This window comes from Trachurus japonicus, chromosome 22 (assembly GCF_045865225.1).
Source record: "Trachurus japonicus isolate A0001 chromosome 22, Traja_1.0".
Lineage (NCBI taxonomy): Eukaryota > Metazoa > Chordata > Actinopteri > Carangiformes > Carangidae > Trachurus > Trachurus japonicus.
The window spans coordinates 17672966-17700931 of record NC_140928.1 but is presented as its reverse complement, the minus strand read 5'-3'; the positions used below and the strand labels follow the sequence as shown (position 1 = coordinate 17700931).

At 42.7% G+C, this 27966-nt stretch overlaps 4 protein-coding genes across 7 annotated transcripts; all 4 read left to right on the top strand.

Annotated features, from left to right (window-relative positions):
• The first annotated feature begins 8 nt into the window (after positions 1-8).
• Positions 9-17768, top strand: atg2b (autophagy related 2B). The gene is made up of 43 exons (XM_085767646.1): positions 9-165; positions 818-1231; positions 1335-1497; positions 1630-1782; positions 1866-1968; positions 2300-2462; positions 2548-2727; positions 2822-2918; positions 3037-3201; positions 3311-3462; positions 3603-3714; positions 4015-4258; positions 4375-4537; positions 4661-4753; positions 4892-5080; positions 5870-6143; positions 6243-6351; positions 6431-6632; positions 7090-7232; positions 7456-7613; positions 7733-7908; positions 8021-8171; positions 8330-8532; positions 9846-9926; positions 10063-10169; positions 10261-10353; positions 10479-10549; positions 10643-10719; positions 10836-11006; positions 11776-11908; positions 12558-12757; positions 12850-13079; positions 13538-13655; positions 13754-13945; positions 14025-14126; positions 14213-14291; positions 14378-14585; positions 14777-14846; positions 14931-15013; positions 15140-15261; positions 15952-16106; positions 16199-16345; positions 16433-17768. The coding sequence occupies exons 2-43, from the start codon at positions 1070-1072 to the stop codon at positions 16661-16663; spliced, it is 6225 nt and encodes a 2074-aa protein (XP_085623772.1). The 5' UTR covers positions 9-165; positions 818-1069; the 3' UTR covers positions 16664-17768.
• A 156-nt stretch (positions 17769-17924) lies between these two features.
• noxred1 (NADP-dependent oxidoreductase domain containing 1) lies at positions 17925-20144 on the top strand. 2 transcript variants are annotated; one of them, XM_085767648.1, is made up of 6 exons: positions 17925-18281; positions 18401-18570; positions 18920-19100; positions 19167-19321; positions 19416-19614; positions 19831-20006. In XM_085767648.1, exons 1-6 carry the CDS (start codon positions 18124-18126, stop codon positions 19973-19975), a joined length of 1008 nt encoding a protein of 335 aa, XP_085623774.1. In that variant the 5' UTR covers positions 17925-18123; the 3' UTR covers positions 19976-20006. The 2 variants fall into 2 exon arrangements, with proteins under 2 accessions (XP_085623774.1, XP_085623773.1); XM_085767647.1 differs by having other exon boundaries at positions 17930-18281; positions 18389-18570; positions 19831-20144.
• Positions 20145-20347: 203 nt separating this feature from the next.
• tmed8 (transmembrane p24 trafficking protein 8) lies at positions 20348-23421 on the top strand. 2 transcript variants are annotated; one of them, XM_085767086.1, is made up of 6 exons: positions 20348-20477; positions 20873-21005; positions 21160-21253; positions 21369-21462; positions 21672-21965; positions 22095-23421. In XM_085767086.1, exons 2-6 carry the CDS (start codon positions 20896-20898, stop codon positions 22310-22312), a joined length of 810 nt encoding a protein of 269 aa, XP_085623212.1. In that variant the 5' UTR covers positions 20348-20477; positions 20873-20895; the 3' UTR covers positions 22313-23421. The 2 variants fall into 2 exon arrangements, with proteins under 2 accessions (XP_085623212.1, XP_085623211.1); XM_085767085.1 differs by having other exon boundaries at positions 20348-20505; positions 20894-21005.
• A 920-nt stretch (positions 23422-24341) lies between these two features.
• Positions 24342-27963, top strand: LOC146963865 (uncharacterized). 2 transcript variants are annotated; one of them, XM_085766818.1, is made up of 13 exons: positions 24342-24494; positions 24597-24767; positions 24854-24959; positions 25112-25231; positions 25311-25424; positions 25517-25694; positions 25776-25904; positions 26055-26242; positions 26323-26519; positions 26609-26700; positions 26794-26848; positions 27111-27208; positions 27402-27963. In XM_085766818.1, exons 1-13 carry the CDS (start codon positions 24433-24435, stop codon positions 27629-27631), a joined length of 1740 nt encoding a protein of 579 aa, XP_085622944.1. In that variant the 5' UTR covers positions 24342-24432; the 3' UTR covers positions 27632-27963. The 2 variants fall into 2 exon arrangements, with proteins under 2 accessions (XP_085622944.1, XP_085622943.1); XM_085766817.1 differs by having other exon boundaries at positions 24854-24965.
• The last annotated feature ends 3 nt before the right edge of the window (positions 27964-27966 follow it).

Sequence of the window (27966 nt, the reverse complement as noted above, 5' to 3'; positions counted from 1 at the left end):
ATATCTGCTGTGTTTTAATACCGATCTAAACTAAATCTTGACCCAATTAAATAGGGACTACACATTTCCGCTGCGTAGTGACGTCATTGTCCGATCCTTTACCGGAGCGTGTAGGCTTAGTCGGTGCGGAGTCATGAAAGTGTTTGTAAACAAGTCAGACAGAAGGTAACTTCAGAGCTGCATTAACAGCTTCAACTCTGCTCACTAACTTGTGCATGTTGGCATATTTTACTGACATATATACGTAAATTGTTTTGTCAGTGTGCCTCTGTCGTATGTTGGAGGATAACTTGGGAAATGTCGGCATTTAGGTTAGCTAGCTAACTAGCCAGCCTGTACCTTCTCAGCCTTAGCCGACCGTTAGCCGGCTGTGCTAATGTGTCCTCACTCTGCCCACAGATACAGAGCTCGCTAGCCGGCTAGTTAGCGTGATGATATGCCTTTGTCTAGCCAGCGATCAGAGCGCAGCTCCCGTCTCCTAACTACGATGACAGCTCTGGTTTAGTGAACACAGCTAAGGGTAGCGGATGACTAGCAAGATTATGGCATGCTAACAGCTATTTCGCAAGCGCCTTTTAGCTAGTTTGTACTGGCTCCAGAATGAGGGCAAACGTGCAGTGAGAATAACACTTGACAGTGTGTTACTGGACTGTTTCATAACGCCACTCAGGGGGCATTTCAACCTGTCTCTGTCGCAAAGCAACGCAGTAATGGTGCTTGTTGTTTTCAGCTGTCCTGTAAACATGTGTTGAGTCCCATGTTGTGTCAAGTGTCAAATTACAAGGGGGGGCACCATATGTGTGTGTGTTTTCTGTAGGCGCAGCAAACTGGAGTCGGACCAATTCCCACACGCATCCCTGAGTGTCAACACATCCTCGAAAGTGTCCCTAACCGTGGGATATGAAGGATGTTTGAACTCACAATCTCTTGATGTCTTTAAGTCGACAGGATGACACAATTGTAACACCAGTGACTAATTCATAGCTGTTTGAGTAGCTATAGCATTCCAGTTGCAGAGCCTCAAGATCTCTCTTTCATTGCCCGTCTGCTGTGCACCTGTTGAGCTAAAATGCCTTGGCCCTTTTCGGAGTCCATCAAGAAGCGGGCCTGCCGATACCTTTTGCATAGATACCTTGGTAACTTTCTGCAGGAGAAGCTGAGCTTGGATCAGCTCAGCTTAGACCTCTATCAAGGCACTGGATCACTTGCCCAAGTGCCACTGGATAAATGGGTATGTGTGTTACATTTGTAGCAAAAACCAAAGCAAATGAATCTATTCGATTTAAATAGTAAATGTACATGAACTAAAATAAGTAATATGTCTTGTTCCACAGTCTCTTAATGAACTCCTAGAGACAGCAGATGCCCCTTTTGAAGTAACTGCAGGGTTCATCCAGACAATTTCTCTAACTGTACCATGGGCAGCCCTACTGCAGGAAAACTGTGCCCTAGAGGTCAAGGGCTTAGAGATGGTGCTCAGACCGAGGCCGAGAGTAGGTAAGGCCACTGCAACATTATCTGCGAAAGGATGGTTGAGAACATCTGTTGTCATCGTGTCACTCATAAACAAGTTGACAATTTGTATTACTAGAAGGCATATTAATGTGTCACCACTGGCTGTTTTTCCAGCATCTGGCGTTGAGCCCATGTACTGGTCCAGTTTCATGACGAGCAGCATGCAGCTTGCCAAAGAATGTCTGAGTCAGAAACTCACTGATGACATGGGAGAGAGCTTTCAGCCTTTTGAGGGATTGGAGAAGTTTGCAGAAACGATAGAGACAGGTAAAATGATCATAATGTTGAGCAACATTTTTGCTTTCGCTAGCATTGCATAAACTGATCTTTTGATTTTTTTTGTCTTGTAGTTCTGAGAAGGGTCAAAGTGACATTTTTAGACACCGTTCTCAGAGTGGAACACATTCCAGAAAATTCTAAAACTGGAATCGCTCTTGAGATACGAATCAACAAGTAAGTTTGTCGAGTCAGCAGGACATCAGTTGACTTTCCATAGTATTAGAAACATTTTCAACTATTAGCAACTGAATCCAGGTAGAAATCACAATGATATATTAACTTCCTGACTTATAACTAAAATTAAAGTAAAGTGACAAATGCAAAATGCAGATTAGGGGGAGCATGAAAGATGAAATCATGATTTGAAAGTTAAAAAGGATATGCAACTAAGTATATGAAAGATGTCCCCAATACAGTGTAATATAAATTAGTTGCTGATACATCAGTCTTCATTGTCATACTATAGGGTCCCGTCAGGCTAACTGTGCTTTGTGGTTACTTTCAGGATTGTTTACTGCGATGAAACAGGCGAGGAGAGTTCAAGTGTTAATGTGCATCAGCCAACCACGTTTGCCCATAAAAACCTGCAGATGGAGGGGATCACTATATTTTGGGATGAATTTTCAGATGCGTCTCGAGCTGGATGCAAATCTTCACCCACTCCAACGGTTTGTGTAGTGAGTCTTTGGCATTTTGAAATTGTATCTGAAGGTGTATGTATAAGCCTTTTTATAAATCTGTCTCTTTTTATAGGAAACTGAGCCGAAGCTCTCTCCTAGCTGGAATCCCAAAATAATATGTGAGCCTCATCCCCAGTTCACAGAGCCTGTATCCTCTACAACACCCTTTGAACCTGTTCAGGTTGGGAGCCTCGGTGGTAGAATTGAGTTGTCCCTCACTCTGAAAAATAACCTAGCTATGCCTGGAGCAAAGGTAATTCAAATTACCAAAATATTATGAAAATTTTTCTATATAATCTGCATTGAAATGTCAATAATTAGGCTGTCTGACATGCTTTGCTTTTCAGTTGGATGTTGCTGGACATATTGATACACTGATTTTCCTGCTGTCCCCACGGCAAGTTCATCTTCTTCTGGACTTGTTTGGAGCTTTCTCTGGTGGAGGTGAGCATCCATCTGTTGGGTGATGATTTGGTCAAGCAGGGTAAAAATGTCCCCATGTTAGATACAGTACATTTAGATACGGAGCAAATGGAGGATTTTTTTTGCTCTTTGTGTGAAGGTGCACGGGAATGGGCTAAGGATAGAAAGAGCCGACCCATACAGCAGGAAGATGAGTATCGGCTCCATATGGAACTGAACCGCTGTCTGAAGAAGGACACTTCTGTGCCAGGAACAGACCCTGACCTCTTTGACAGCCAGACCACCAGAACTGTCTCGAGTCGAGGTTGGACTCAAACTCTCAAGCTGTATTTTCTTACAATTCATATTGATGTAGTTGCTTCTGTCTAATCTAAACCGTCCCTGTCTTTCTTTTTTTTTGCTTGCTAATGTAGATGATGTGTTCTTCTCAATGGCGGACATGGACATGTCTCACAGTTTGTCATCTCTGCCTCCTCTGGGTGAACCACCTACTGTTGACTTGGATTTGTCTCTTAATAGCAACTACTCTGCCTCCCCAGGAGAATCTCCCTCTGGAAACGCAACAGTAAGTCCTGAAGTCATAGAGACGCATTGAAAAATAATGATTTAAATGGTTATTATGATGATCACACGTGTCCTAGTTTTTGTGCTGACAATATCCCAGATGAACTGGAACTTAATCTGGTATCATATCTGTGTTTGCAGGCTCTGTGGGATGATTACATGGATGTCCCACGACAACGAGAAAAGCAGGCTAATGAAACACCCCACCAGTCACGAGATTCACAGCTCCCTCAGAAGTTACTGAGGCAGACATGTATGTAACACAATATAACAGCACGTTTTTAAATAATATGTATAAGTGATAAGTAACTACTAGTCCCTCTGCAGCCATTTGCACTCGAGAGGGAAATACATTCGTATGTTTTCATTTCAGCCAAAGATTACATCAGTTTATCTCCCTGACTACTTCCTCGTTTTTAGTTCAAAGTGTGCTAATCAGTGGTTGCAGCTGATAAAGTGTTTCTTTGTTGAAAAGCTACAACTGTTTGAGCCCTGAACGCGTGAAAATGAAGATGTATATCGGTGATGTATATCTGCCATTGTTGTATTTCAGCCCATCCTTCCAAAACCCACGGCGACGAGTCGAGGCCAGAGCTGGTGTTAAGGCTGACGCTGAGCAGCCTGGCTGTGTCTGTCCTCCACATCGACCCGCTGCCACCACCAGATGCTGCTCCCAGTCCTCTTGGCCCCATGGCTGCTCATTTCTTCAGCATGGTGGGCCCGGGCCAGCTCGCACCAGCTGCTTTCCTTCAGTCTCGGACAGTGTTTAATCAGGCCTGTCCCCATGACCACCTCAGGTGCACTTTTGTTTTCCGCTAATTCCTGTCGTGAAAGGTTGTATTTGTTGTCTCGTGTGCTTTAGGGAAGGCTAACGATCTGAGCGTGTAAATATTTGTCTGACCTTCATCCACAGGTTTGTGGGTCAGGGTCTGAAGATAAACTACGAGCACTGTCAGGGATCCAGCCTACGGACTTTTAGCACCGACGTCTCCCTGAACCAGATGGAATTCCTGGAGTGTCTCTTCCCATCTGAAGCCGTCATTGGTTGCTCCCAAAGAGGCATTCAGTACACTGAGGTTAGAGTTTTAAGCCTGAGCTAAACACTGCTTTAGTTGGTCAAACACTGCATATACGTATACTCGGTTGCAGCTGGCATGGCATTCAGAGGGTTTCTCACTAGTGTCTCTGTCACACCTCAGCTCCTGACATTTGACACCACAGCCAGTGCTGATGCGCCGCTCACCACCTGCCTTCACCTGCTTTACAAACAGGCTGAGCGCAGGGGCCCTCAGGTAACAGCATTTGTTAGTCCAATATGGAACCACAACTCCAGCATCTAATGCACAGAAAAGCTGTTTGTTTGTTTGTTTTCTGCGGCATTGCTGCTGTCCTGATCTCAACTCAGTCAGCCCTTTTGCTTCTCTGAGCAGGGTGGCCAGGTCCGTCTCAGCACCATTCCCAGGAAAGCAGAGATCCAGGTGGAGCTGGGTCCAGTGCGCTCTGAGCTGGACATCAGCATCGTTGACCGTCTCAACTCACTGCTGCAGCCCCAGAAACTGGCCACCACAGAGATGATGGCCTCACATATGTATACATCCTATAATAAACATGTCAGCTTGGTAAGGTTCACCCAGGAGCTATTCATTTAAGATTAAAGGGATAGTAGCATTTTTTTAAAGTGGGGTTGTATGATCTACAAATAGCCCCTAAGTACTTTAATTGCAGTAGAAGACTCTCTACACTCCTCCCGTTAGCAACACCAGCCCATAGCCTTGCCCAGTGTTGTGAACGGACCCAAAGAAACGGCCTATTTTTGCGGCCAAAAAGAGGTTTTACCTGAAAAAAAAATACACAGTTCCATTGTTCGCTATAATATAATTTTTTCCAGCCCTTCAAAGTGCAGGAAAAACGCAGTTTTTATTTGGACCTAACCAACTCACGTATCCCTCCGCCCAGGGTTAGCGCCCGCCGATCAGCAGTTGGTTAGGTCCAAATAAAAACTGTGTTTTTCCTGCACTTTGAGGGGCTGGAAAAAATTGTATTATAGTGAACAATGGAACTGTGTATTTTTTTTCCAGGTAAAACCTCTTTTAGGCCAACAAAATAGGCCGTTTCTTTGGGTCCATTCACAACATTGTATGTTGTAAATCTCTGGGCAGGGCTATGGGCTGGCGTTACTAACGGGAGGAGTGCAGAGAGTCTTCTACTGCAATTAAAGTACTTAGGGGCTATTTGTAGATCATACAACCCCACTTTAAAAAAAAATGCTACTATCCCTTTAAAGGAATTTCTACAACTATGTATACCTCAAATATAAAATATAATGTCACAGTTATTATTATCATCACTTTAGTACTTATCTGCTCTACAGCATTGTATATAAAATATATCTTTGTGTCTGTGTACAGCACAAGGCTTTTACAGAGGTTTTCCTTGATGACAGCCACACTCCAACCAACTGTCACGTATCACTGACTGTCAGTGCTCCAGTGCTGGGCCTTGCGGTCCGATTCCCCATCCCTGACCTGCGCTCAGATCAGGAGAGGGGCCCTTGGTTCAAGAAGTCCCTGCAGAAGGAAGTGCTCTACCTGGAGTTTGAAGACCTGGAAGTAAAAACAGAGTTCATGGGAGGAAGTTGTCCTGACCAAACCAAGATGGAGCTCACCTTCAGGGACCTTATTGGTATGTGGTCCAAACTGCTCTTTAAGGAGTGTTTTTTTGTTTTTTCCAAACATGGAGCTGCTCTTAAACTAACTGCTCTTTTTTTCTGTATTTCAACAGGGAAGTTCCAGGAGGAGCCAGATCAACCAGCTGCCCGGTTCCTCAGAGTGTCCCACACCATGGATGGAGACATGACAACATCTGAAAGTGTTAAGTTTGACTGGCCAAGGTAAATTCATCCAATCACCTCTCAAACCAACCTGTCCATTCAGAGGAACTTTTCACTTAAGTTGATTTTCTCCGATTAGGGTTGTACTGAAGATGAACCCCACTGCTGTCCACTCCATCCTTGAGCGTGTGACAGCTGAAGATGACGAGGGGGCTGAAGATCATTCCCTTGAAGAAGAGGAGGAGGAAGGGGCTGCTCATTCGCTGAAGGATGTGTGTGACTTTGGGAAACCAGAGCCATCACCCTTTTCTTCGCGACGGGTTATGTATGAGAACGAGGAGGTGGGTCATAGCTGGAGGATCACATTCATGATAGATGTTGAAAAGTAGCCAACTACTGTTATTATACTACCAATTTTACATTAACATTTTACATTTCAGTACAATACCTCCCAATTTGAACCATTATCCATCCACACGCGTGCTTGGTAAGAGAAAAGGGCTTTGATTTGATGACCAGAAGAAAATTTATGACCTCATATTTAAAAACATTTCTTCCTAAATTTGCTTAATTTAAGAATTGTTGTTTTAATATTTATGATGGCTGCAGTCCAAAACAGGCAGCCTTCATGCAGGTGCAGGAATTTGCATTCAGGAGCGTGACTATCCTCCAGTTGATGTATTAAAATGTATGGCAGAGGCATCATTATGCAAAAAAGCAACACAAGCACTGCTTTGCATTCCTAACCTGTTTACGGAGCATGTGGTGATGAGCCCATGTTTCTAATTTTTACTCCAGATGGTTATTCCTGGTGATGTGGCTGAGATGACTGAGTTCCAGGAGAAAACCATGAACAACTCTCGCTTCATCCTAGAGTTGTGTTTCCCCAATGTGCAGTTAGCACTACCCAGCAAGGCATTTTATGAAAAACTACACAACAGGTAGAGTTGTTAAGAAGCAGCATGGCAATACAAACACTGCAAAGCAATTGTTGAATATTAATAATTGGTGGTAGGCCACTGTATAAATGTTTCATACTGAAAGTTAGCAGATAATTAATCGATGAAGTGTTTACCTCCAGGATTTAATCTATACTGTGATCATGATTCAAGATATTTGATCTTCACCTTTTCCACATTTAAAATAATGTTTATAATGTTTTAGGATAAACAATGACCTGCTGCTGTGGGAGCCCACCGCTCCATCGCCAGTGGAAACTGTTGAGAACATGCCCTATGGAGTTGGCCTCTCTGTCGCCAGTCAGCTGATCAACACTTACTCCAAGGACAGCTTCAGCCAGTTTCGTTCTACTGGACCAGAGGGTGAGTCAGCAAAAAACATTTTAACATCATTTTTCAGGTTTTAGATTTGTGACTTGAGTTTATTTTTAAACACCCTGCAGCTTTCGTCATTTTAGATGCGTTTTGTGTTGTGCTTTCAGAGGACACCAGCGGCTCAGAGGAAGAGAACATGCACTACTACTCTCCTGCCACTGACCTGGGCCTCAGGTCACGCAAAAAGAAAAAACCCAAAGCTCAGAGCAAGAACTCCCAGAGTCTGTTCTCTGTCATCCTCAGTGTCAATCACGGCCTGGTGGCTCTTCAGACTAATGCCAAGGTAATCACAGTCTTCTCTAAATAACTAACTGTTCTCACAGGTTTATTTTTGTATCCCTTCCAGCTTCTGTAACACACAGTGGGGTTGAGTTTCCACCTTGTTTTTTCTATAGAAGGAAGATAAAACCATAATGAAAAACAAGCATGGGGAATTCTGGCTGGAGGTGAAAAACACTGTGCTCTTCAGTGTAACACAGTATGAAGGCTTTAAAGACCAACACTACATCTGCTTCCACACCAGCAGCATTTGCATGTATCACCAAGGTAAACCTCCATCTATTACTCTAATGTTGTTGTGAATATGTGATATCATTTGATAATGTGATGTAAAAATATCCCAGAATCCCCCTCCACATCTCTGCTGTTACGTCATCGATGTAGCTGTTCTCTTCACTGATGTCCCACTCTGTCAATCTTCTCAGGACTCATGGATGGAGGCCCCTCTGTCTCCGACATCAAGTTGCCTTGCAGGACTCATCCCCATTGGCTAGAGCCGACTATCTACCAATCAGAGACGTCCCCTGAGAGGTCCTCGACTCCCTCAGAGGGTATCGGTCTGGAGGCCCGCAGCATGGTGTCTGTCGCTGTCAAGATCTCATCACAGAATGCAGAACGCAATGTCAAGGTAGGACACTCAGATAATCCTACAGGGTGGCTCCACATCATCATATGTGTATTTTTTTGTGCATATAGACTGTTTTGTGTATTATGTACTGTTCAATCAATCAATCAATCAATCAATTTGTTTATTTCGGGCATGTCAATTTAAATCATCATCATCACACTTCATCTTAGTTCAAATAATACAATACACATGGCCGAAAGGGAAAACGGGAGAAGCAAAAGCTTATCTAGTCCCGCCCCCATTACCCAGGGAATAAAATCTTTATCATAATCTTTTCTTTTCTTTTTGCTTTTTTTTTTTTACATTTTGATATAACATTCTTTTACTTATAACATTTTGACATAACATGTTACAGCAGTAGGTAGTATACAGATCATATCATAATCTTTTCTTTTCTTTTTGCTTTTTTTACATTTTGATATAACATTCTTTTACTTATGACATTTTGACATAACATGTTACAGCAGTAGGCAGTATACAGAGCTGAAGTTTAGCTCTAGACAGTACATACAGATTACGTGTGTGTTTGCACATGTGTCCATATTTGTCCGTCATGAGTGAACAACAGTCTCATCTTGTAGCCTGACATGTCATAAAGTCACAGAATGGTCCAATCGACAGAGAGAAAAGTCCAGTGTACTTATTATTTGTTGGGATGGTGTGAGAGCCCTGTTGTGGTGGTTCTCAGCATTTTAGTTTTATGAAGTGGCTTCAGGATCATATGTTGCATCTTAAGAGCAGTGTATCTGGATATTTTTAGAGACCAAAAAAAGCAAATATTAGGGAAAAGCTGGGAAAAATATATTTTATTATTTTGTGTCAGAAACCTTTTGCTTTCTTTTCCTGTTGTAACCCCATGGATTTACCCAATGACTTCATTTGTTAGAGATGTAATGACTAAGAGTGTGTTGATACTCTCTGCTTTGGCTGCAATTACTATTCACTCCAGCTCAGACTCGTCCATGGTCATGTTTGCCCTGCAGATGGGGCTGTAGTCAAAATGGATGTATTTTCCACACTGCAGTCTAAACCTTGACCCTGTCGTGTAAGTTCAGAGTAAATAACTGGTGTTTTATAAATGGGGCCCATTGAGTTCTCAGCGCCACGCCATAGTAGAAAAATAATAGTCAGCTAAGTCAACATTTTTATGCCGGAAATCGCCAGACATGATTATTGAACCAAACCCACACAGTACCACTTGTCTTTATATTTCACACATCAGCACATTCAATCAAGCAGCAACTGGTGTTTAAAGTTTATAAGTCAGCTTGCTGTTAGTTTGCTGCTGACTGTGCTGATGTTTGTTAATGCAGGAATTCCTGGTTGCTGTCGGGGTGAGAGGAGCCACGCTACAGCACAGAGTTGTCCCTCCCAGTCTGGGTTGGTACGACCAGGTGAGGCAAAAATGGGTCCACCATTTCACTACCCTGTTATTTTACTTTCACATGCAATGTTCAGATGTCACTTGAGGGGAATGTCTTGTGGTAAATTCAGACATCTGTAATCTTATCGCCAATTTATGTGCAACAGATTGTTGACTTTCTGAATGTTTCTGATGAGCCTGTGTTGGGTTACGCCCCTCCTACATCTGTCACCACCCTACATTTACACCTATGGAGCTGCTCTCTAGACTACAGGTAAAGAACACCTCGCTAACTCAGACTCATTCAAAAGTTACGTGTCGCCCTTGGATTAATTCTTATGCGGCATGTGCTCTTCTCTTGACAGACCCGTTTACCTGCCACTCAGGTCACTCCTGATTGTGGAGACTTTCAGCATCTCCAGCAGTGTCTCTTTAGATCACTCTTCTTCAACACTCAGGTAATAAACAGTCTACAGCCTCTGTTTTTTTTTTTTGTCACTGTTATGAACCTAAGCGATGTAGTTGCAACCGAGCTATAGAATAGAAACATTTGCCTTTTCTAAGTAGAGCATGTTGTTTTCAGGATCATTTTGGATGAAGCCGCTCTGTTCCTCTCAGACAAGAGTAATGCAGTCTCAGTTAATCTGGCACGTGGTGAGTTCAATGAGTTGAATGTACTGTTTATGTTGAAGTGTTTGAAATGCAGCTTTCACCAAGGTGACTTTTGTTTTTTGTTTTTTATCGCAGACTATGTCCAAGTAGTTGACATGGGGACGCTGGAGCTGAGGATTACAGCTGTCAAACCTGGAGTGGACGGAAAATTGGTAAGAGTCGACTTTGTCTGAATGCTGCTGATGTCTTAGAGTTTTATTTTTTATTTTTTAAGGAACAAAGATCACACATTTCTTCAAACTTTTTCATTGTCTCTCTGTGTGAAAAGTCGGAGCCAAGATTTGAGCTGCGATGTTCCAGCGACGTCATTCACATTAGAACGTGTTCGGACTCCTGCGCCGCCCTCATGAACCTTATCCAGTACGTAGCCAGCTATGGTGACTTACTGCCGCCTGCAGAACCCGAGGCCAAGCACAGCAGCACCACACAAAGAGCAAAGGTTAGCAGTGACCCCATTCCCCGAGCCAATGATATTAGTCTACTTGCCAACAATGAGTACCCGGAAATGTTGAGTACCCCAAAGTTTTATGTTAGAAATAGATAGTATGGGTCCCCAGTATTCAGAAACTGCCGGATGCTAACTTATATATACTGGGCAATTAGCATAATTGACATAATTAGCATACATTAGCATAATTGCTCTGGGCAGTATTTCAACAACTGCTTGGCTGATCTGGGCAATATTAGTGTGGTTTTAGGGGTTATTGATGATGCTGAATCCATTTCTGACATTTTTAAAATTCAAAATGGCCGTCTAAACCGGAAGTGACCAGATTTTGAAATCCATCAAAATCGGCCCACTGGCGGTTAAAATCTGGACACTCACGGTTTAGACAGCCATTTTGAATTTTGAAAATGTCAGAAATGGAGTCAGCATCATCAATAACCCCTAAAACCACTCCAATATTGCCCAGATCAGCCAAGTCAATTTTGTTGAAATATTGCCCATATAGGCAATTATGCAAATGTATGCTAATTATGTCTGTTATGCTAATTGCCCAATATATATAAGTTAGCATCCGGCAGTTTCTGAATACTGGGGACCCATACTATATATTTCTAACATAAAACTTTGGGGTACTCAACATTTCCGGGTTCACAATGAGGCCCTATGGGCTGGCAAGTAGACTATATATAGTTATAATAGAGTTTAGTTTCAAGATCTTAACAGTCATACATGCCTAATCTAAGTGTGTTTGTTTGGACAGGCGGAGTTTCCTAGCCGGCCCACATCTCAAGCCCCCCTGCTCGCTGAGACTGAGCAGCAGATGTTGCAGGATCTGATGAGTGAAGCCATGGAGGAGACTGATGGGCAGCACACACCAGGACCGCAGCAGAATGGTGAGGAGTTTGTTCAGTGAGGATTTAAGTCGTAAATCCCCATCTGATAGCCTGACAAGCCAGACTATATCATTAAAATGTCTAGTCTGGCAACGACCGGTAGACCTCGGCTCAATCCAGGGGGCGGGATGAAGGCTGTCTTTCAAACTGCCTCTGCACGCAATAGGGTAGCGCTACGACCAATCAGAGCAAAGAGCAGGATGATGTAGTCAGAGCGGAGCAAGCTGGTAGATTAAAGTTTTCCCATATCCCGTCGGCAAAACACCAAATACATCCTTCTTCGAAATGAATGACTTCAGTGCAGTTTCTTGCTCAACTTTTTAAAAAAATGACAAGTTTAATTCTTTCAGAGTTGATGCCAACGCTGATTCAAACGATTCCTTTGCCAAAGCCATCTTGTCATGTTTTTCACCGTCGCAAGTATGTCATCATTGCATTAAGCCCGCCCAACGACTCTCTAAACAGATAGAGCGTTGTGATTGGTGAACACAAACGGTGTTCGAGACTCAAAAGGTTCCTATGGCTCATTTCTAGACCCACCTACGGAGCAAATATATTTGCTGCCGCTAGGGTGCGTCGAGATTTCTAGGCTACCCGTCTGATGTGACTGTGTATCTCATTAAATTTTATAAATATTTCACATCTGCAGGTGCACACGAGGAGAGGAACCACGACCATGACCCACCTCGCTCAGACCTCTTCCTGTTCCCAGATGAGAGCGGCAATTTTAACCAAGACTCAAGCCCCACTTACCCCATGCTTCACTCTCCTCTTATCACTCCTGTTCCGACCCTAGCCCAAGAGACGGACGACTTTTGTATCCTGGAAACACCTGGTTCCAGAGGGGAGGTGGGGATATACTCATTCACAGAGTTTTTTTGGCGTTGTATCATTATTTTAGAGCTTGTGTTGCCTCACCGTAACCGCCTCCTGTGTTTCAGGATCGTGACCAGGAGCCAGTTGTAAAGCAGCTCACTTCAGAGCCAGTGCAAATCAAAGACGATCACTTCAGTCAGCCTCTGGATGGGAGCGATTCCAGTCGTGGAGCCATGAACTTTCCCGTCCCAGAGGTGCGCTACCTCATCAAAGAGATCTCTGTCATCTGGCATCTTTATGGTGGGAAAGACTTTGGGAGTGCGACTTTCACAGCGTCTCCTGCGAGAAGCCGGGGGTGAGTTATACCATGGGCTGTTAAATTGCACTGAGACTGAGACAGAGATCTGAATGTGCTGAGAAGGAGACTTTTAACTTTATTGCTCTATTGCCCTTAATGCACATTAACAGGCAATAACGTCACAAAAGAAAATAATCATCTGTTACGCATAGATGGCACTATATACAGTAAAGGTAGAGCACACATACACTTATATAGTTCTGTAACTACAGAAAAGGGATATTTAAAACAATAAATAAAAACAATAAATACATAGAAATAAGTTAAATGATAATCATAACAGTAGTTATGTAAATACAATTTTAATTTTGAGGTATAAGAGTCATAGGCAAGATAGTCAATAACTGGGGTCCATCTTCTCATAAAATTAGGCACTTTTAGCTGTAACTAGGCAGTCATATTTCATCATGTAGACATTTGTGTTTTTAATTTTTTACCTGTTATCTCCCTCACAGCTCTACACCTCACAGCTCCCCGTCTCAAACTCCAGTCCGACAGGCCAGGGCCTCAGGCCGGGCAGGAGGTGGAAAGGGAAGGAACCCTGACGTCCTGATGGAAATCCAGCTCAGCAAGGTAAAGTTAATCATCACTTACTCTCAAAAAGCTTAGTCAAATCATATAAATGCCTTGGGTCATTTGTTCACAGTTTAACACTTTTTCTTTTACCTCAGGTGAGATTTCAACATGAGGTGTACCCACAGGCCCAGGGGGCCTCTGGGCCAGCAGTGGACCAGCCAGTGTCCCGGCAGGTGTTTGTGGTGCAGGACTTGGAGATCAGAGACAGACTGGCTACTTCACAGATGAACAAGTTCCTCTACTTGTACTCTAGCAAAGAGATGCCCCGCAAAGCCCACTCTAACATGGTGAGAAAGGCAACAAACTCAGATTAACCCAGTGTTAAGTGTTGACCTGGTTTAACTTCTTGTTTGCTTTTGCTCATAGTTGACAGTTAAGGCGATGCACATGTGTCCCGAGTCAGGCCAGGCTCCTCAGGAGTGCTGTCTGCGTGTTTCCCTGATGCCTCTTCGTCTTAATATTGATCAGGTACAAGACTTGATGCAGATTGATTTCCAGTGTTTTGAACACATGGCAAACTCAGTGAGAGTGACAGCTTTGTTTTCTGTTTGAAGGATGCACTATTCTTCTTGAAGGACTTCTTTACTAGTCTTGCCACTGAAGTTGAGTTTTTCTCACCGCCTGCTCAAGAAGGTGAGAAAACTGATCAGTCACATGAGCAACTTTTGTCATGAACCTAATTTTCTGCTTCAAGCACCTGACGATGTTCTGTTTTGCAGCTGTCTGTGTCATGACAAAGAAAACATCTGCCCCGGAAATCTCCTGCAGCTTCTCCAAACAGGCTGGCAGCAGCCAGGACCCAGCTCCCATCATCTCAGTGCCCACTCAGAGACGTTTGAGCCACAATGGTTTCTCCACATCAGGCAGGGAAGAAGTCACTGATGAAGCGTCTGCTCCTCCTTTCACAGACCAGCCAATCTTCTTTAGGTCAGTGTTAAAAGAAACTAAACCTCTTGTAAATGGAGGAAAAAGAATGTCATATTTAATAGGTATTAAAAACAGAAATTGTAAATTGAATTAAGAAGTTAACTATTCATTCATGTGTAGATACTTCAGATTTAAAAAAAATGATTTTCCAAAGTAATTTATAAAAACATGTTTCCTCTTCCTAACGACAGGGAGTTTCGGTTTACCTCTGAGGTTCCCATCCGCTTGGATTATCATGGGAAACATGTTTCAATGGAGCAGGTATGTGGTTTAAGTGCATTTTGCATTAATTCCACATCATGATATTGGTGCTTTATGAATAACAAAACGACTGCTTTGTTTCAGGGAACATTTGCAGGCATCATTATTGGGTTGACACAGCTGAATTGTTCAGAGTTGAAGCTGAGACGGTTGTGCTACAGACAAGGGTATGTTTACCTCAGTCATATATCATGTGAGGCTTTGTTGTTTACTGTTTGGCGATATCTTTCACACCACAACGGACATATAATTTACCACTCAGAAAGAGCAAATTGTTGAAACTTGTCTTTCAGATTGTTAGGTGTGGATAAACTGTTTTCCTACGCAATAAACGAGTGGCTTAATGACATCAAGAAGAACCAGCTGCCAGGTCTGCTGGGTGGTGTGGGACCCATTCACTCACTGGTACAGCTTGGTGAGTACAACATAAGTTTTCAACTCAGTCATAAGCTGTTTTGTGTTTTTCAGATTCATTTATATTTCAGAATGTACTTTTGTTGGTATTAAAGCAGAAGTAAGCGATATTTTTGTGTTAATATAAGTCTTAAATAGTTATATCTTCCGACAGCAATCACTTACATAGAGTGTTTGGACCGAAACACGGGTCTCTCAGTCACTCTGCTCTGAACCGAGGAGAAAACTTTTCTCGTATCCTACAATTTTTATCCAATGAGGAGAGAGAACGGCATGCAGGGCTGTGTGTGCAGCCAAGGGATGCGCCTGAATGTGGTGACGTAGGGACGAGGACAGGGGCTGCTAACTCCATCGGCTGACAAGAAGTTATGGTGCGTTCAAGGCAACTCGTAACTTTTCCGACCTGTGAAGTCGTACCAGTTCGATCTGGTACGAGTTCACGGGTCGGAAGTTAGGAGTGGCCGTTATAGTGACTTTCACAGGTAAAACAGGTCGGAAAAACACGAGTGGGTTGCCTGGAACGCTACAAAGTTGTAAATTGTGACTTGAAGCTGTAATTTACGGGTTCAAAAGCCTGCCTGGAACGCAGCATTAGCCAAAACGACCGGATCGCTTACTTCTGCTTTAATACATGAGAAAAGCAAAACAGCAAAACCAGTGAGATTGATCTTCTGATGAATGTTTTGTGCAGTTCAGGGATTCAGGGACTTGGTCTGGCTCCCGATCGAGCAGTACAGGAAAGACGGGCGGATAGTCCGCGGGTTTCAGCGCGGCACCGCTTCCTTTGGAACCTCGACTGCTATGGCTGCTCTGGAGCTCACCAACAGGATGGTGCGGACTATACAGGTAAACTGTCTTGTCAGCTGTCACTTAAATGTCTGCATTTGTCAGCACTGCCTCTGTGAAGCATCAAATTCACGCCTTTGTCTTATTTTTAGGCAGCAGCTGAGACAGCATATGACATGGTGTCTCCAGTGCCAGATGAGAGAGACAAGAGGATAAAACGGTTCTCTCATTACGGACTGGCCCATCAGCCTGTGGACCTGAGAGAAGGTGTTGCCAAAGCCTATACTGTGGTAAAAGAGGTAAATGAGCTCACGTCAATGTTTCCACTGCAGTGATATTAATGGGGATAAAAGATCTATGTGTATAATCATACGGTGTGATTACAGGGGATCACAGACACTGCACTGACCATCTATGACACGGCCACCCGGGAGCACGAGCAGCGAGGAATGACAGGGGCGGTGGGCGGGGTCCTCCGACAGCTGCCACCAGCTGTGGTCAAACCACTCATCATGGCCACTGAGGCCACCTCCAATGTTTTGGGCGGGATGAGGAATCAGATTCACCCCGACGCCCGCCAGGAGGAGTCGCAGAAATGGAGACAGGGCGAGGAGTAATTCTTGTTGCCATACGGTACCTGAAGCCATGACTGTGCAGAAGCAAAAGAGCTGATTAATGCGCTGGAGACTTTCACCCGAGCATTTTTTTTTTTGAAGAGGAACATCTCAGCTGTGCGTTACAGCCCCGATGTAAATAGAAATTCTGCTCATCTTGTGGCAATTTGAGCTACTGTGATTCAGCTTGTGTCAGCTTTCCAGTTCCCTCACAGTGCCTTCATGGTTTTCAGCATAGTCCAACTGTGTGTCTGGTCAAAGGGATGTATGAAAAATTATGAATTATAGAGCCACATATCATCATCTATATGTGGGATTTGCTCTGTTGTAGAATAGATGATGGCATTTTAAATATAAAATACTGAAGAAATACGCTGTTGTCTCATGAGGTGCAAACATTTGCTTCATTTTCAAACAGCTGTTTACAAGTTGTGTGGTTACATTCGCTTATCCTACCTGGTGTTGACGAACACTAATGTTATAGGTGTAATGACCCTTAATTTATATAACATGTACTGTATGTGGGCGTTTGTTATTTACTGTAAATACTCCTAATGTGTAACATTTCATGCAAATATAAGAGCACTAATATAGAAACTGAATGTGTTACAGCTGTGTAAAGTTCTGTAATCAGCACTTTTAAGTGACTTGAAGGGTTATTTGCCCAAAAATAATGACGAATGGGAGGATGCCCAAATTTATTATGAAGTTTTATTTTATTTTGAGCTGTGATCAATGTCGTGTAATTTCCACAAAAGCTGCTGTCCTGGAAAGCTGCTTTTACAAACAGTTTCAAAGCTTTTTTCCGTTTTTTTCTTTCGGCCAGTCTGCCACTCACATTTTCAAATTGTAGATACATACTTGTACAAGGAATTGCATCAACTCAAATTCTTCAAGCAAAGTCTTAATATCCTGCTCAATGGATCTATTTTTTCTAAGTGTATGTTTGAATATTGGTTCTTGGTGTGATATGTTGTGTCACAGATATTTGATTTGCTCATTTTCTTGTTTCTGTGGAAAGCACATTTCTTGTACATATGTGTACAGTTGATCCTTGAATTTGTATTAAAAGCATGAAAGGGAATTAAAATGGTTCAAGTCACCACAACAGAGTGTGGTTCTGTAATGGAAGTGCTGTAACCATAGACTGCTTCACACCCATCTTTTTATGGGAGATTTTTGGAGATCCAGTAGTTGAATGGATGGTTTTAATGTTTTGGATTTTGTTCTGATTAAAAAAGATCGTTCTAAAAGCATTTTTGACACACAGTAGCTAACTTATGCTTTTATTCTGAAAATCCACGTTTGCCAGGAGTTGTATTTTGAAATATGGCCCATTAAATCGGAAGTTGCTTTTGTTGCTATGGCAATAGGACAACGAAGCAGTAGCTACTTTACTGTTTTAGTGTTAAAAGTAGGCTACGTCTTGTCGGTTTCTGTCTCAATATTAGCTCTGCAAAGCGATGGTGGACGTGGCTGCGGATCTGAGCAGTTTTTCTTTTGAGGCCGGACTCACGGAAGATGAGATGAAGTTACTTTACCTTCGTGCACGCGCGGCTGGACTCACTTTTTGCGGGTGCGCGCACGCTCTTTACCTGTGCAAACTCGTTCACTCACTGAGGTAATTTCTCCGCAAGGCTTTGTAGAGGCATCGGGGGGAAGAACTGCACAGTAACTTCTAAAGTTAAGAGTTTACTGCAGTGATTGAACCCATTTTAACTGATGCAGGTTTCTCATCAGAGGTCAAAGGTCACACACTGACTCAGTGGCATCAGAGGGAGACGGTGACCTCTGTGTGGGGATACTTGGGCTGGGTCACATGGGAAAACAGCTGCTTCTCTCCATCCTGGAAATGACTGGTATCAAACCATCACATGTTAAAGTGTCCACTAGAAGACCAGAGTCTGCAGGTACATTGATATAAATGGATGAATCAAGGCTTTTTTCAGTTGTTATAATGTAATTTAGCCAATGTGACTAATAAAAAGATACTTCTAAATGCATTATGTTTTCTCTTCTTTGAGTATTTATTACATTTATTGTTAAATTGTCACCTAATCCTAACGCTAATCAAAAAAGGAAGCTGTCACCAATACGTAATGCAAAAAGTCAGTTTAGTGTTCATCATAACCACAAGATATTCACAGGTTAAATATTAAACAGGACTTTATTTAATTCATTTGCACCTCTGAAACAGTAATATTTACAGACTAACAATACTGTGATACTTGTGTTTGTTTTGTTGCCTTTGTGTCTCAGCTGAAATTGTCCAAACCGGGGTGGAGTGCTTCTTTGACAACCGCAGACTGGCAGCATGGGCAGACGTCCTGTTCCTCTGCTGTCTGCCCTCTCACCTCCCCAAAGTCTGCGCTGATCTCCACTCTCGCCTGTCAAAACACTGCCTGGTGTACAGCTTCACCTCCGCTGTTCCTGTCACCAGGTAAAGTCACACTACTGACACTTTTGTTTTTGTGTTTTGCAGACTGTCATTGAATTTCTGTTTCAGATTAGCTGAACTTCTTGGACACAGCTTCATTGTAAAACCGCAGTATGTCTTTGCGGGTGGTGACACTGCAGATGTGTGGCTCTCCTGCACCGATCTGTCCACAGCTTTGAGAGATCCTCGGCTGATCGAGGCATCGTGTCCTCTCACAATGAGCGGTAACGTCATGTCATGTTGAATTATTGTAGAACTTGAACTCGTTATGTAAAGATGTGAAGGACATGTATTAATTTAAGCTGTCTTCTTGTATAGGTGCCATCACTTTGGGTATGAACTGGGTGTGTGCTGTGCTGTACAGCTTGCTGAATATCTGTACCTGTGCTGGTCTGCCATCCAGAGATGCCCTCTCTTTGATCAACAGCCTCTTCAAGGAGAAATGGACACTCACTGTGCAATTAAATGCACATAGTTTCATCAGTTCATCTTATGCACCCTTTCTTCCTGGGGATGAGTGAGTACAGTAGTGTGTATAGTGCCCTAAATGATGCAGTGCTGCTTGTGTTTACCTCTACCAGGATACTGTTACTGCAGTGATAAGCTCTAAACTTATGTGGTGCAGTGTGGTGCAAAGAAAAGAAGAAACTATTACATAAGGAGGGAATAAAGGAGGAGAAACAAAAACCCTCATTTAAATTACTGTTGTGTTTTGACTTTGTTTCTCTCAAAGGTCTTTTCCATGGATTTCTCTCACTGATGCCCAGACCAAGGAGACACCGCTGCTAAAGTTTCTATCAAGCAATAAATCTATGCAGCAGTGCATCTCTGTGGCATACAAATCACTGCTGCAAACAACAGTATCATCGCACATTTAGACTCATTAAGGAAGACTGTCTTTTATAAAACTGTATCTGAATCTGAATAAAACTGACTTCACACTGTATTTATGTTTTTCATACATAAAAACAGTGGGTAAACATCTATCTGTGGGTGTATTCTCTAATATTGTATAGCCTTCATAATAAACGCAGATTTTGATGAAAACATATTATGATGTCCTATCAACCTACCTATAAATAAAATAAATCTGTCTCAGAGGAGTTTGCTTTCATATTGAATGATATAAATCCATATGTTGTGGACCACAGCAGAGCAGCAGCCCCTCTCTCTTTACAGTCACATCTGAGCTGCCTCACACTCGACGACTTTCGTCAACACTCGAGAAAATACGGAAGTCTGAAAATTTCGCCTGTGTTTTTTCCTGTCAAGCAGCAGCAGCACCGTGGAGAGACCCGTCACATGATTGCAGTGATATGGAGGAGTCCTCTCTCTTCAAGACCTGAGTGAGATTAAAGTCAAACTGCGGCCGGGGTTAACGTTACTCGATCAGCAGCGTTGCACCGTGGTAAGATAAGTTTGTGTTTGAGCCTAGCCGGCACTTTTCACTGCTTGTTAACGAGCTAAGGTCGGCTAACGTGCTAGCCAGCAAGCTAATGTCAGTTTTGCCACGATGTGGGCAAGTTAATGAGGCCAGAAAACACCGCACATACACACGCAACAGCTGCTTTTTACGGCTTTTTAGGTGTTAGTTCACATTCACAAGCCTGTGCTGTGGTTAAGACGGTGTATCTGTGGCGAGCAGCGGGTTGTTTGGTTGGTGTGAAGCGCCTTAGCAGCAACAACAGTACTGCTGGATGTGGTGTTGTCATCTCCTTCCCTCCCAGTGGTTGGAGGGGCGGGGTTTGATCTTTCAGCCACGCAGGCTGACCGAGGTGTTTGCGTTGTCTTTACAGCCATGGAGAGATTAGATGCTACATCAGAGCTCCAGTCACGGCTGTCATCCCTCTCCTTCTCCTCTTTCCCCGGAATAACATCCAAACACTGCGACAACAGACCGCTGGACAGGTAACCTGTTGCTGGAGAAAGTATTTTTTTCTGCTGTTTAATGCCAGGACTGATTGGTACAGTAAATCCTAGTTAGGTTTATTGTATTTTAATGTCATCACCTTAATAAAATAGCCTACTGACATTTCTTTTGATGCTGTTCATTTGTTTTCAGGCTGCAGAACACAGATCTTTCACAGGGCTTTGCCACATCTGATAACCAGGGTAATATGGATGAAACCCAGGAGGATTCAGGGCAGCGTTCAGAGGTAGTTAATGTTTAAGTGTGTTGGAGAACCTGTCACTTAGTGGCAATGAACAAGGAGGAAGTGTATCTAAAATAAATTTTCTGTTATAATGTTTCTCGTCTATGTGCATTTTGAGGGTAATGAAGAGGCCCCTGCTGAGCCGGCCCCAGGGGAGGCAGTGAAGGAGAACAACAGTGCTGAGAGCTGTCAGCTCTCCTCTGAGATGAAAGGTGAGGACCTGCTGAGTGTGCTATCATGACTGCTGCTTTGTTTTATCTATGATTTTAATCCACGGGTTTCACAAACCAGTTAGAAATATACAAAAACTTAACTAACCCTAATTTTATTAAAATGTCACAAGGCTATGGGCTAAGTTGGATAAATAAATAGCTGTGATGCTCTTTGTGAACACTCTGCCATTTGTTCCTCCCGATGGCAGCCCAGATGCCGCCCCTGAATCCTCCAACTACATGGACATCTGCTGCGCTGAAGGAGCTCAAGGCGAAGCTGCGACTGGAGAAGGACAGCGTGGTGACAGTGTACCGGGGCGACATCATGACAGTTCACGTGCCCACTGTCCCCGAGGCCAAAAAAGTGTGCTGGGAGTTCGCCACAGACGGTTATGACATTGGCTTTGGAATCTATTTTGACTGGACGCCCGTCACGAACCGGTCTATCACAGTGCACATCAGTGAGTCAAGTGATGATGAAGATGAAGAGGAGGAGCTGGAAGGTTAGTATGATGACGTCTTTGAAAAATATATCGAACACACACCCTAGTTGTGTTTTTATTGTGTTTTTTCCTGCAGCCGGGGGACAAGGCCGTGTGTTGACTTTGTGGTTTATATGATTTCTGTTTCAGGGCCAGTCCCTAACGGAGACGTTGAGAAGGGCTCCAAAAGCCAAACCAACTCAAACTTGGTTGAAATCTTACCCGTATATCGGCAGGACAGTCACTTGTCTGTCTTCGGGGGCAGCCATGATTTTCAAGGTGATGGCACCTACCTGCTTAAGTTTGACAACTCCTACTCACTATGGCGAAATAAAACTCTTTACTACAGGGTTTATTACAGTGCCTGAGATGTCAGTCTATTAGGAATGTTATTCTTAATAACAATGGATTATTTTTGATTCCATATTTTGGGGTGGGGGGGGATGAAGTTATAATATAAAAGTTAAATATAGGCATATCTATTTTTATCACTACCAGCTTGTGTTGCCACATGTTGAATTCACGTATATCGTCAGATAGTTTTGAATGCAGCATTTGCTCCAATGTCTTGCTGATATAGATTTGAAGAAGCCTTGCATAGGTGCCGTGTTCCCATGTATGCACTGTGCTATTTGGTCAAGTGCCCATCATAAAACGTATATTGTCTTCTGCCGTAAGATTTCTATGGTAGCGGTGATCAGGGAAGACCTGCAGAGAATACACTTCACAATGCCAGGTGCTTAATCAGCAGTGCTCTAAAGAGAGGAGGTTTTTGTTGCGTGTGTGTGCGTGCACTTTCTATGATTATGATTGTTCTGTTGCTTTCTTGTTGTCACTTGTATTTATCCTCCCGCTTCTTCGTGTAAATTATTTTTAATCTGTGCTAAATCAAATCATGTGATACTGGAGAATACAATTATGAAATGCAACCTCTGTGCACAGACATGTCCTCTATCATAGTTGTGTGTTGGTAAAAGATTTTTTTGAATGTACTTAAGCAAGTGGTAGCAGTTTTTTTTTTCCAGAGTGTGCTTTTTATGACACAATTAAAAGCCATCCCTTATCGCATAAAGCTTGTATTATGTAATATAGATTCAATATTGACATTTGCTCCCACCCGCCCATCCTTTTACTTTGCTGTCTCAGCAGTTCTAATGTTTAATCTAAATGTATTTTGTCCACAGCAAGTCTATGTAAGTGAAAGTCAGTGTGTTTGTTTTTGAAAATCCACTGTGCATCAGGCATACTTTGGATTTGGTTGTGTTGACGAGCTTCATCCTGTTTTTAAAATCAATGCTTCTACCATGTTCACTTGTGCGCATGTTTCCAAAGATGTCAGATCTGGCTGCTAACACCATTCACAATCTAAAAGCAACAGGTTTAAAGCCTCCATGTTTGCTGTACTGTACCTTTACTGTAAGTTATGTTGATATTTGTTCCTGAAATTTATATTCCGAAATAAAGAGAAGATTGTCTAGTTATCCTTGTGATTAATTCGAATTAAAACGCTAAATGACAGTCAGTAGTTTGTTGTGGATGAACTAAAAACTTTGCAGCATGATTAACTTGAAAAATGTCATTAAGGCTGCTGGTGTGTGTAGTGTCATTTCATAATAGTCTCACTGCAGTTCCAGGATTAGAAAGCGCTTCAGGATGGTCCCTTGTGTTTCCATTAAATTGTGGCAGTAGGGGATTGATGTCATTGTTGCAGAGGGGCTGATGAAACCAGGTTTTATTTTCAGCTCTCCCCAAAGGCCAGTCAGAATGCAGAGTTACACCGCATGTCACTCACATTGTACTGGATTTCTAAGAAGCAGTAAGATTGGCATATTCTTTAATTGTTCTCATATGAACAATTGCTTCTCCATGTACTGTATGTTGTAAATTCTCCTTTCAACTTTATTGATAGCTAACTGAGAAATATGCAATTTTTGAATGTAGTGATAAATGATCACTCTCATGTAAAACTAAATTTTTCCAGATATAGATTGGTATATTACAGTATATACATTTCATACATTTAATGTATTTTGTGTCAGTGGTGCTTATTAAGCTCTGAAGGCTTACAGACAGTTTTGAACTTGTACATACATTTTTAAAAAAGGAACAGAGTACAAAATGAAGAATTGACAAATTTGTGTATAGAATTTCATGATTTTCCCTCAATTTTTATGTTTCATGATGACTTTTTAATTATTTTTCCAAACATTACACACATTGTTTACACAAGTGCTGCAAGTTAACGATTTAAAAAAAAAAATCCATAGGAGAAATAAAAAAAAGATTTATTTTCAATCATGCTACTTGCAAAATTGAACTCCCAATGTGCACGCGGAACATTCCAATTAAACCTGCTGTGATGCAGGTGTGCGACCGCGCTCGCCTCAGCCAATCAGAGGCGTTTACCGATGCTCCATGTTTAACCAATTTCTCGGGATTTATACCCCGACGTCACTGCCAGAGGAGTCGCATACGGGTCTGCTGCAACATGGGGAAGCTGAATTTTTATGTCCTTTGGTCTCTGCGTGACGCTCCTCGCCAGTTTATCAGGTAGGCCATACTTTTTTCTTTCTTTTTTTCTTTTTTTTTTCAGAAATCCTCTTTCCCAAAACACAGACGTTCAAACACGGTGACCTTTTATCCTTTTGGCAGCAAGTCGAACCGACGGTGCTTCCAAGTCCACGTCCCGCTGCCTCTGCCCAAACAGCTGGTCATCTTCGGCCTCGGAGAGTGGCCTGGCGGTGACACAACAATCTCAGTGGACGTCCTGGTCAGTGCAGAGGTGCAGTCCCAGAAAATTGGTACTCTATCATCTCTTAGAAGGTATGTGGAGAAAAAAGCACAAATTACTTAACACAGAACAAGGGCATATAACTTCAGACTGCATATGAACTCATATCTGCCCTCAGGTGCCTGACTTGGGAAGGTGACTGGAACATAGACCTGGTCACAGCGGCGGCAGAGAGGGGCCGGAGAGGAGTTTATGGCAAGATCGTGCTCACAGTATGTGGAGAGGTAGGAGTTCCCAGTAAATGAACTGTCCTCTGCTAAGGTTCACATTGGGAAAACACACAAACTTTGCCTTCCAGCTCATAAATCTGATCACAGTACTTACCAATATTGGTTATACTGTTTGGTTTCATGCAATGATTTGTGACCGGACACAGGACAAGGGCGCCGTCTTCAGCAGTACTCCTCTGGTTCAGAGGAAATGTCTGTTCCCAGAGCAGCACAATGCAACTGATCTTGGCAGTACAGTATTGCATGAAAGTGCTGTAAATGAAACAGTAAGTTAACAAAGGTTGAAGTAGTTTTGGAGTTCTCTCTGCTTTTGTTTCAAACTGTCATCGTTGTCCTGTCTTGCAGAGGACTCCCAACACCTCACAATTGGGTGACAGTGTTTGCTTTAGTGAGATCCAAGTGAATAAAATCGACACCAGTGATTCCACTATGGGAAATAAACCCACAGTTTGGCCTCGGGTAAGGGAGATGCTGGGAAAAAAAACTTAACATTACCTTATAACGTTAATGTCTACATGTGGCGTATGTAATCGAGTGTGTCACTCATGCAGGACAAGACACCAAGGCACACAGTTGCCGGTAAGAGAGGCCACCTTACATGGAGCTCTGAGGACTTGGACAGTCTCACTGAGGACATAGACCAGGCTTCAACCCCAAAGAGAAAGAGGCTGTCCAGGATGAACAGTCAAGAAGAAATGATGGTGCAGATAAAGAATGACAACAGAGAAGGTGAGGAACAAAAACACAAGATCTGTCTTTTAGTCACATCTGAATACACAAAATGGGTCTCGATTAAAGATCTGGATGTAGTTTCAGCGTGTCCATCTGCTCGCTGGAGCCACACGATGTGTCTGAGCGACCCTGACACAGCCATCCTTATTGGAGGGGAGACGGCAGATCAAAGCTACTGCAAAGACTCCCTGTGGAAGCTTGAGTTAGGTTGGTGGAAAGGGTTAAATCACTTGTTTTGCCATCACTGAAGTCTAAAGCATGTCACAGAGAATTCAGAAGGACACAAAATACCTGTTTACATTGAATACATTTCCACTAGCTTTTGTCATACTATATGGTTACCTGACCTTTTCCCAGACAGTGACTTCTGGTTCCCCATGAACTCCTCTGTGTCTGAACCTGTACCACTGTGTGCTCGAGGACACTCCGCCACCTATGACCCAGAGTCCAAGTCGGTCTTTGTTTACGGTGGCCTGAGGGACGGTCAGCGCTACAGCGAGCTGTACATCCTCAACACCCTGACCTGGAAGTGGAAGCTTGTCACTGTGGGTTTGTTTGTTGCAGGTTCAGCAACATATCATCATTTATTCTTATTAAATACATAATTTTAATTTAACCCCTGTAGGCAAAAGGGAATATTCCAACATTGGCGTATCACTCTGCAGTGTTTTATAAGAAAGAGCTGTTTGTGTTTGGCGGCGTCCAGCCGGGCCTCCCCTCTGGGGATAAATCCTGCAGTAATGCTTTGTTCATCTTCAACCCAGAGTTTGAACTCTGGTACCAGCCCATTGTGGAGGGAGACAGACCTCTGCCTCGGTTTGGGTCAGTGCCCTTTTGAAAATGGCTGCAGTAAATTTATAATAACTTTGCTGCTGCTGTAAGAACATGTTTTTATTGTTTGTATTGAACAGACATTCGGCCACACTTCTCTCACAGAGGCTGGTAATATTTGGCGGCCGGAAGACTGTGACCTACCTTAATGATCTCCATGTCCTAGATCTGGGTAAGCACCAGTTTCCTTGGCTGCTCTGGCAGTGGTAAATTTTGTGTCCATCTTTACACTGATATTTATTTTTTCTCTCTTTAATGCGTGAAGGATTCATGGAGTACACAGCTGTGAAGTCTGGGAACATGCCACCATTGCCTCGAGGGTGAGTGCAAAGCTAATCAACCTTGAGAAATGTCATTGATGTGCCCATCTGGTTTTATTATTTTTATGTCTTAGACAGAAAGTCATTTGTATTTAATGACTTTTAACACCTAATATAATCTTTCACTCTTAGTGACAGGTTATACCATTGCCCAACATCGTTTCAGATATTTTTTTCTGGCTAAACATGAAATGATAGAAAAAAGTGGTTAGTTTTAAGACTAGCAGTAGAAGAATAATGGTTTAAATAAAACCCCCTTCAGATTTCATGCAGCACTCCCAGTTTCAGACAACAGGATTTTAATCAGTGGAGGCTGCAGTGCAATTGGGGCCCTGAAAGATGTACATATCTTCAGCACTGGTGAGTATTGATCCTTTCACTCTTATGTGATTTCTGCCAATCTGATCAATTCAATCCATTAAATAAAGCACTGTATCAGTATAATCCAATATGGTCCAGAATTGTTAAATGAGGTTGGTGTTTGAAATGTTAAAACTGATGATTTAAATATTGTTTCATACAGTGAGTCCCCCCCGTCTTTATTTCTCCTCAGACACCAACATGTGGAGTTCAGTGGTGTCTCCTTTGCTCTGCGCCAAACCTCGTGCCGGACACAGCATGATCAGTTTGGGCTCCTCCTTCCCGACGGACAATCAGAAACATGAACAGAGCGGGAATGTCAAACTCTGCTGCACATTACTGGTGTTCGGTGGGTCGGACTGCTCTGGTACCTTCTACAACGACACAGTCAGGTGCAAAGTGGAGGTTCCTGGTGACAAGTGATGGAGGATGATGCTTTCTTCTAGTATGTCCTAGTTTATATGTCTTAGTAAGATATTTTTCCACTTGCCTTTCTCTCTTTATATGTTATATAATTGTGGCTCAGACTGCAGCTTTATTTTTATTGATTTTATTTTCAATAGCATCCATGCTTGCAGCAAGTGTTGGGCACTTTGCATAACAAATCTCTTATCTGCATGGCTGACTTTATGTGCTTTACATCTTCCTGACATATCAGTACAGTAAATATTTGACAGTCAAGTTCCAGACTGGGCAAAATTGATAAAACCTATTTTTTCTTTTTAATTTTTAGAAATGCTAATAAATATTTTAAGATC

Excerpts from the sequence above, each read along its gene's own strand:
- atg2b (XM_085767646.1), top strand. The coding sequence starts at position 1,070 with ATGCCTTGGCCCTTTTCGGAGTCCATCAAGAAGCGGGCCTGCCGATAC. Across the intron at positions 4,754-4,891 it reads CTGAGCGCAGGGGCCCTCAG|GGTGGCCAGGTCCGTCTCAG; the intron begins GTAACAGCATTT and ends TTCTCTGAGCAG. Across the intron at positions 7,614-7,732 it reads TCGTTCTACTGGACCAGAGG|AGGACACCAGCGGCTCAGAG; the intron begins GTGAGTCAGCAA and ends TTGTGCTTTCAG.
- noxred1 (XM_085767647.1), top strand. The coding sequence starts at position 18,124 with ATGGTGGACGTGGCTGCGGATCTGAGCAGTTTTTCTTTTGAGGCCGGA. Across the intron at positions 19,101-19,166 it reads TCCGCTGTTCCTGTCACCAG|ATTAGCTGAACTTCTTGGAC; the intron begins GTAAAGTCACAC and ends TTTCTGTTTCAG. Across the intron at positions 19,615-19,830 it reads CCCTTTCTTCCTGGGGATGA|GTCTTTTCCATGGATTTCTC; the intron begins GTGAGTACAGTA and ends TTTCTCTCAAAG.
- tmed8 (XM_085767086.1), top strand. The coding sequence starts at position 20,896 with ATGGAGAGATTAGATGCTACATCAGAGCTCCAGTCACGGCTGTCATCC. Across the intron at positions 21,463-21,671 it reads GCTCTCCTCTGAGATGAAAG|CCCAGATGCCGCCCCTGAAT; the intron begins GTGAGGACCTGC and ends TCCCGATGGCAG. Across the intron at positions 21,966-22,094 it reads TGAAGAGGAGGAGCTGGAAG|GGCCAGTCCCTAACGGAGAC; the intron begins GTTAGTATGATG and ends TTTCTGTTTCAG.
- LOC146963865 (XM_085766817.1), top strand. The coding sequence starts at position 24,433 with ATGGGGAAGCTGAATTTTTATGTCCTTTGGTCTCTGCGTGACGCTCCT. Across the intron at positions 24,966-25,111 it reads CAGTATGTGGAGAGGTAGGA|GACAAGGGCGCCGTCTTCAG; the intron begins GTTCCCAGTAAA and ends GACCGGACACAG. Across the intron at positions 26,243-26,322 it reads GGAAGTGGAAGCTTGTCACT|GCAAAAGGGAATATTCCAAC; the intron begins GTGGGTTTGTTT and ends TAACCCCTGTAG.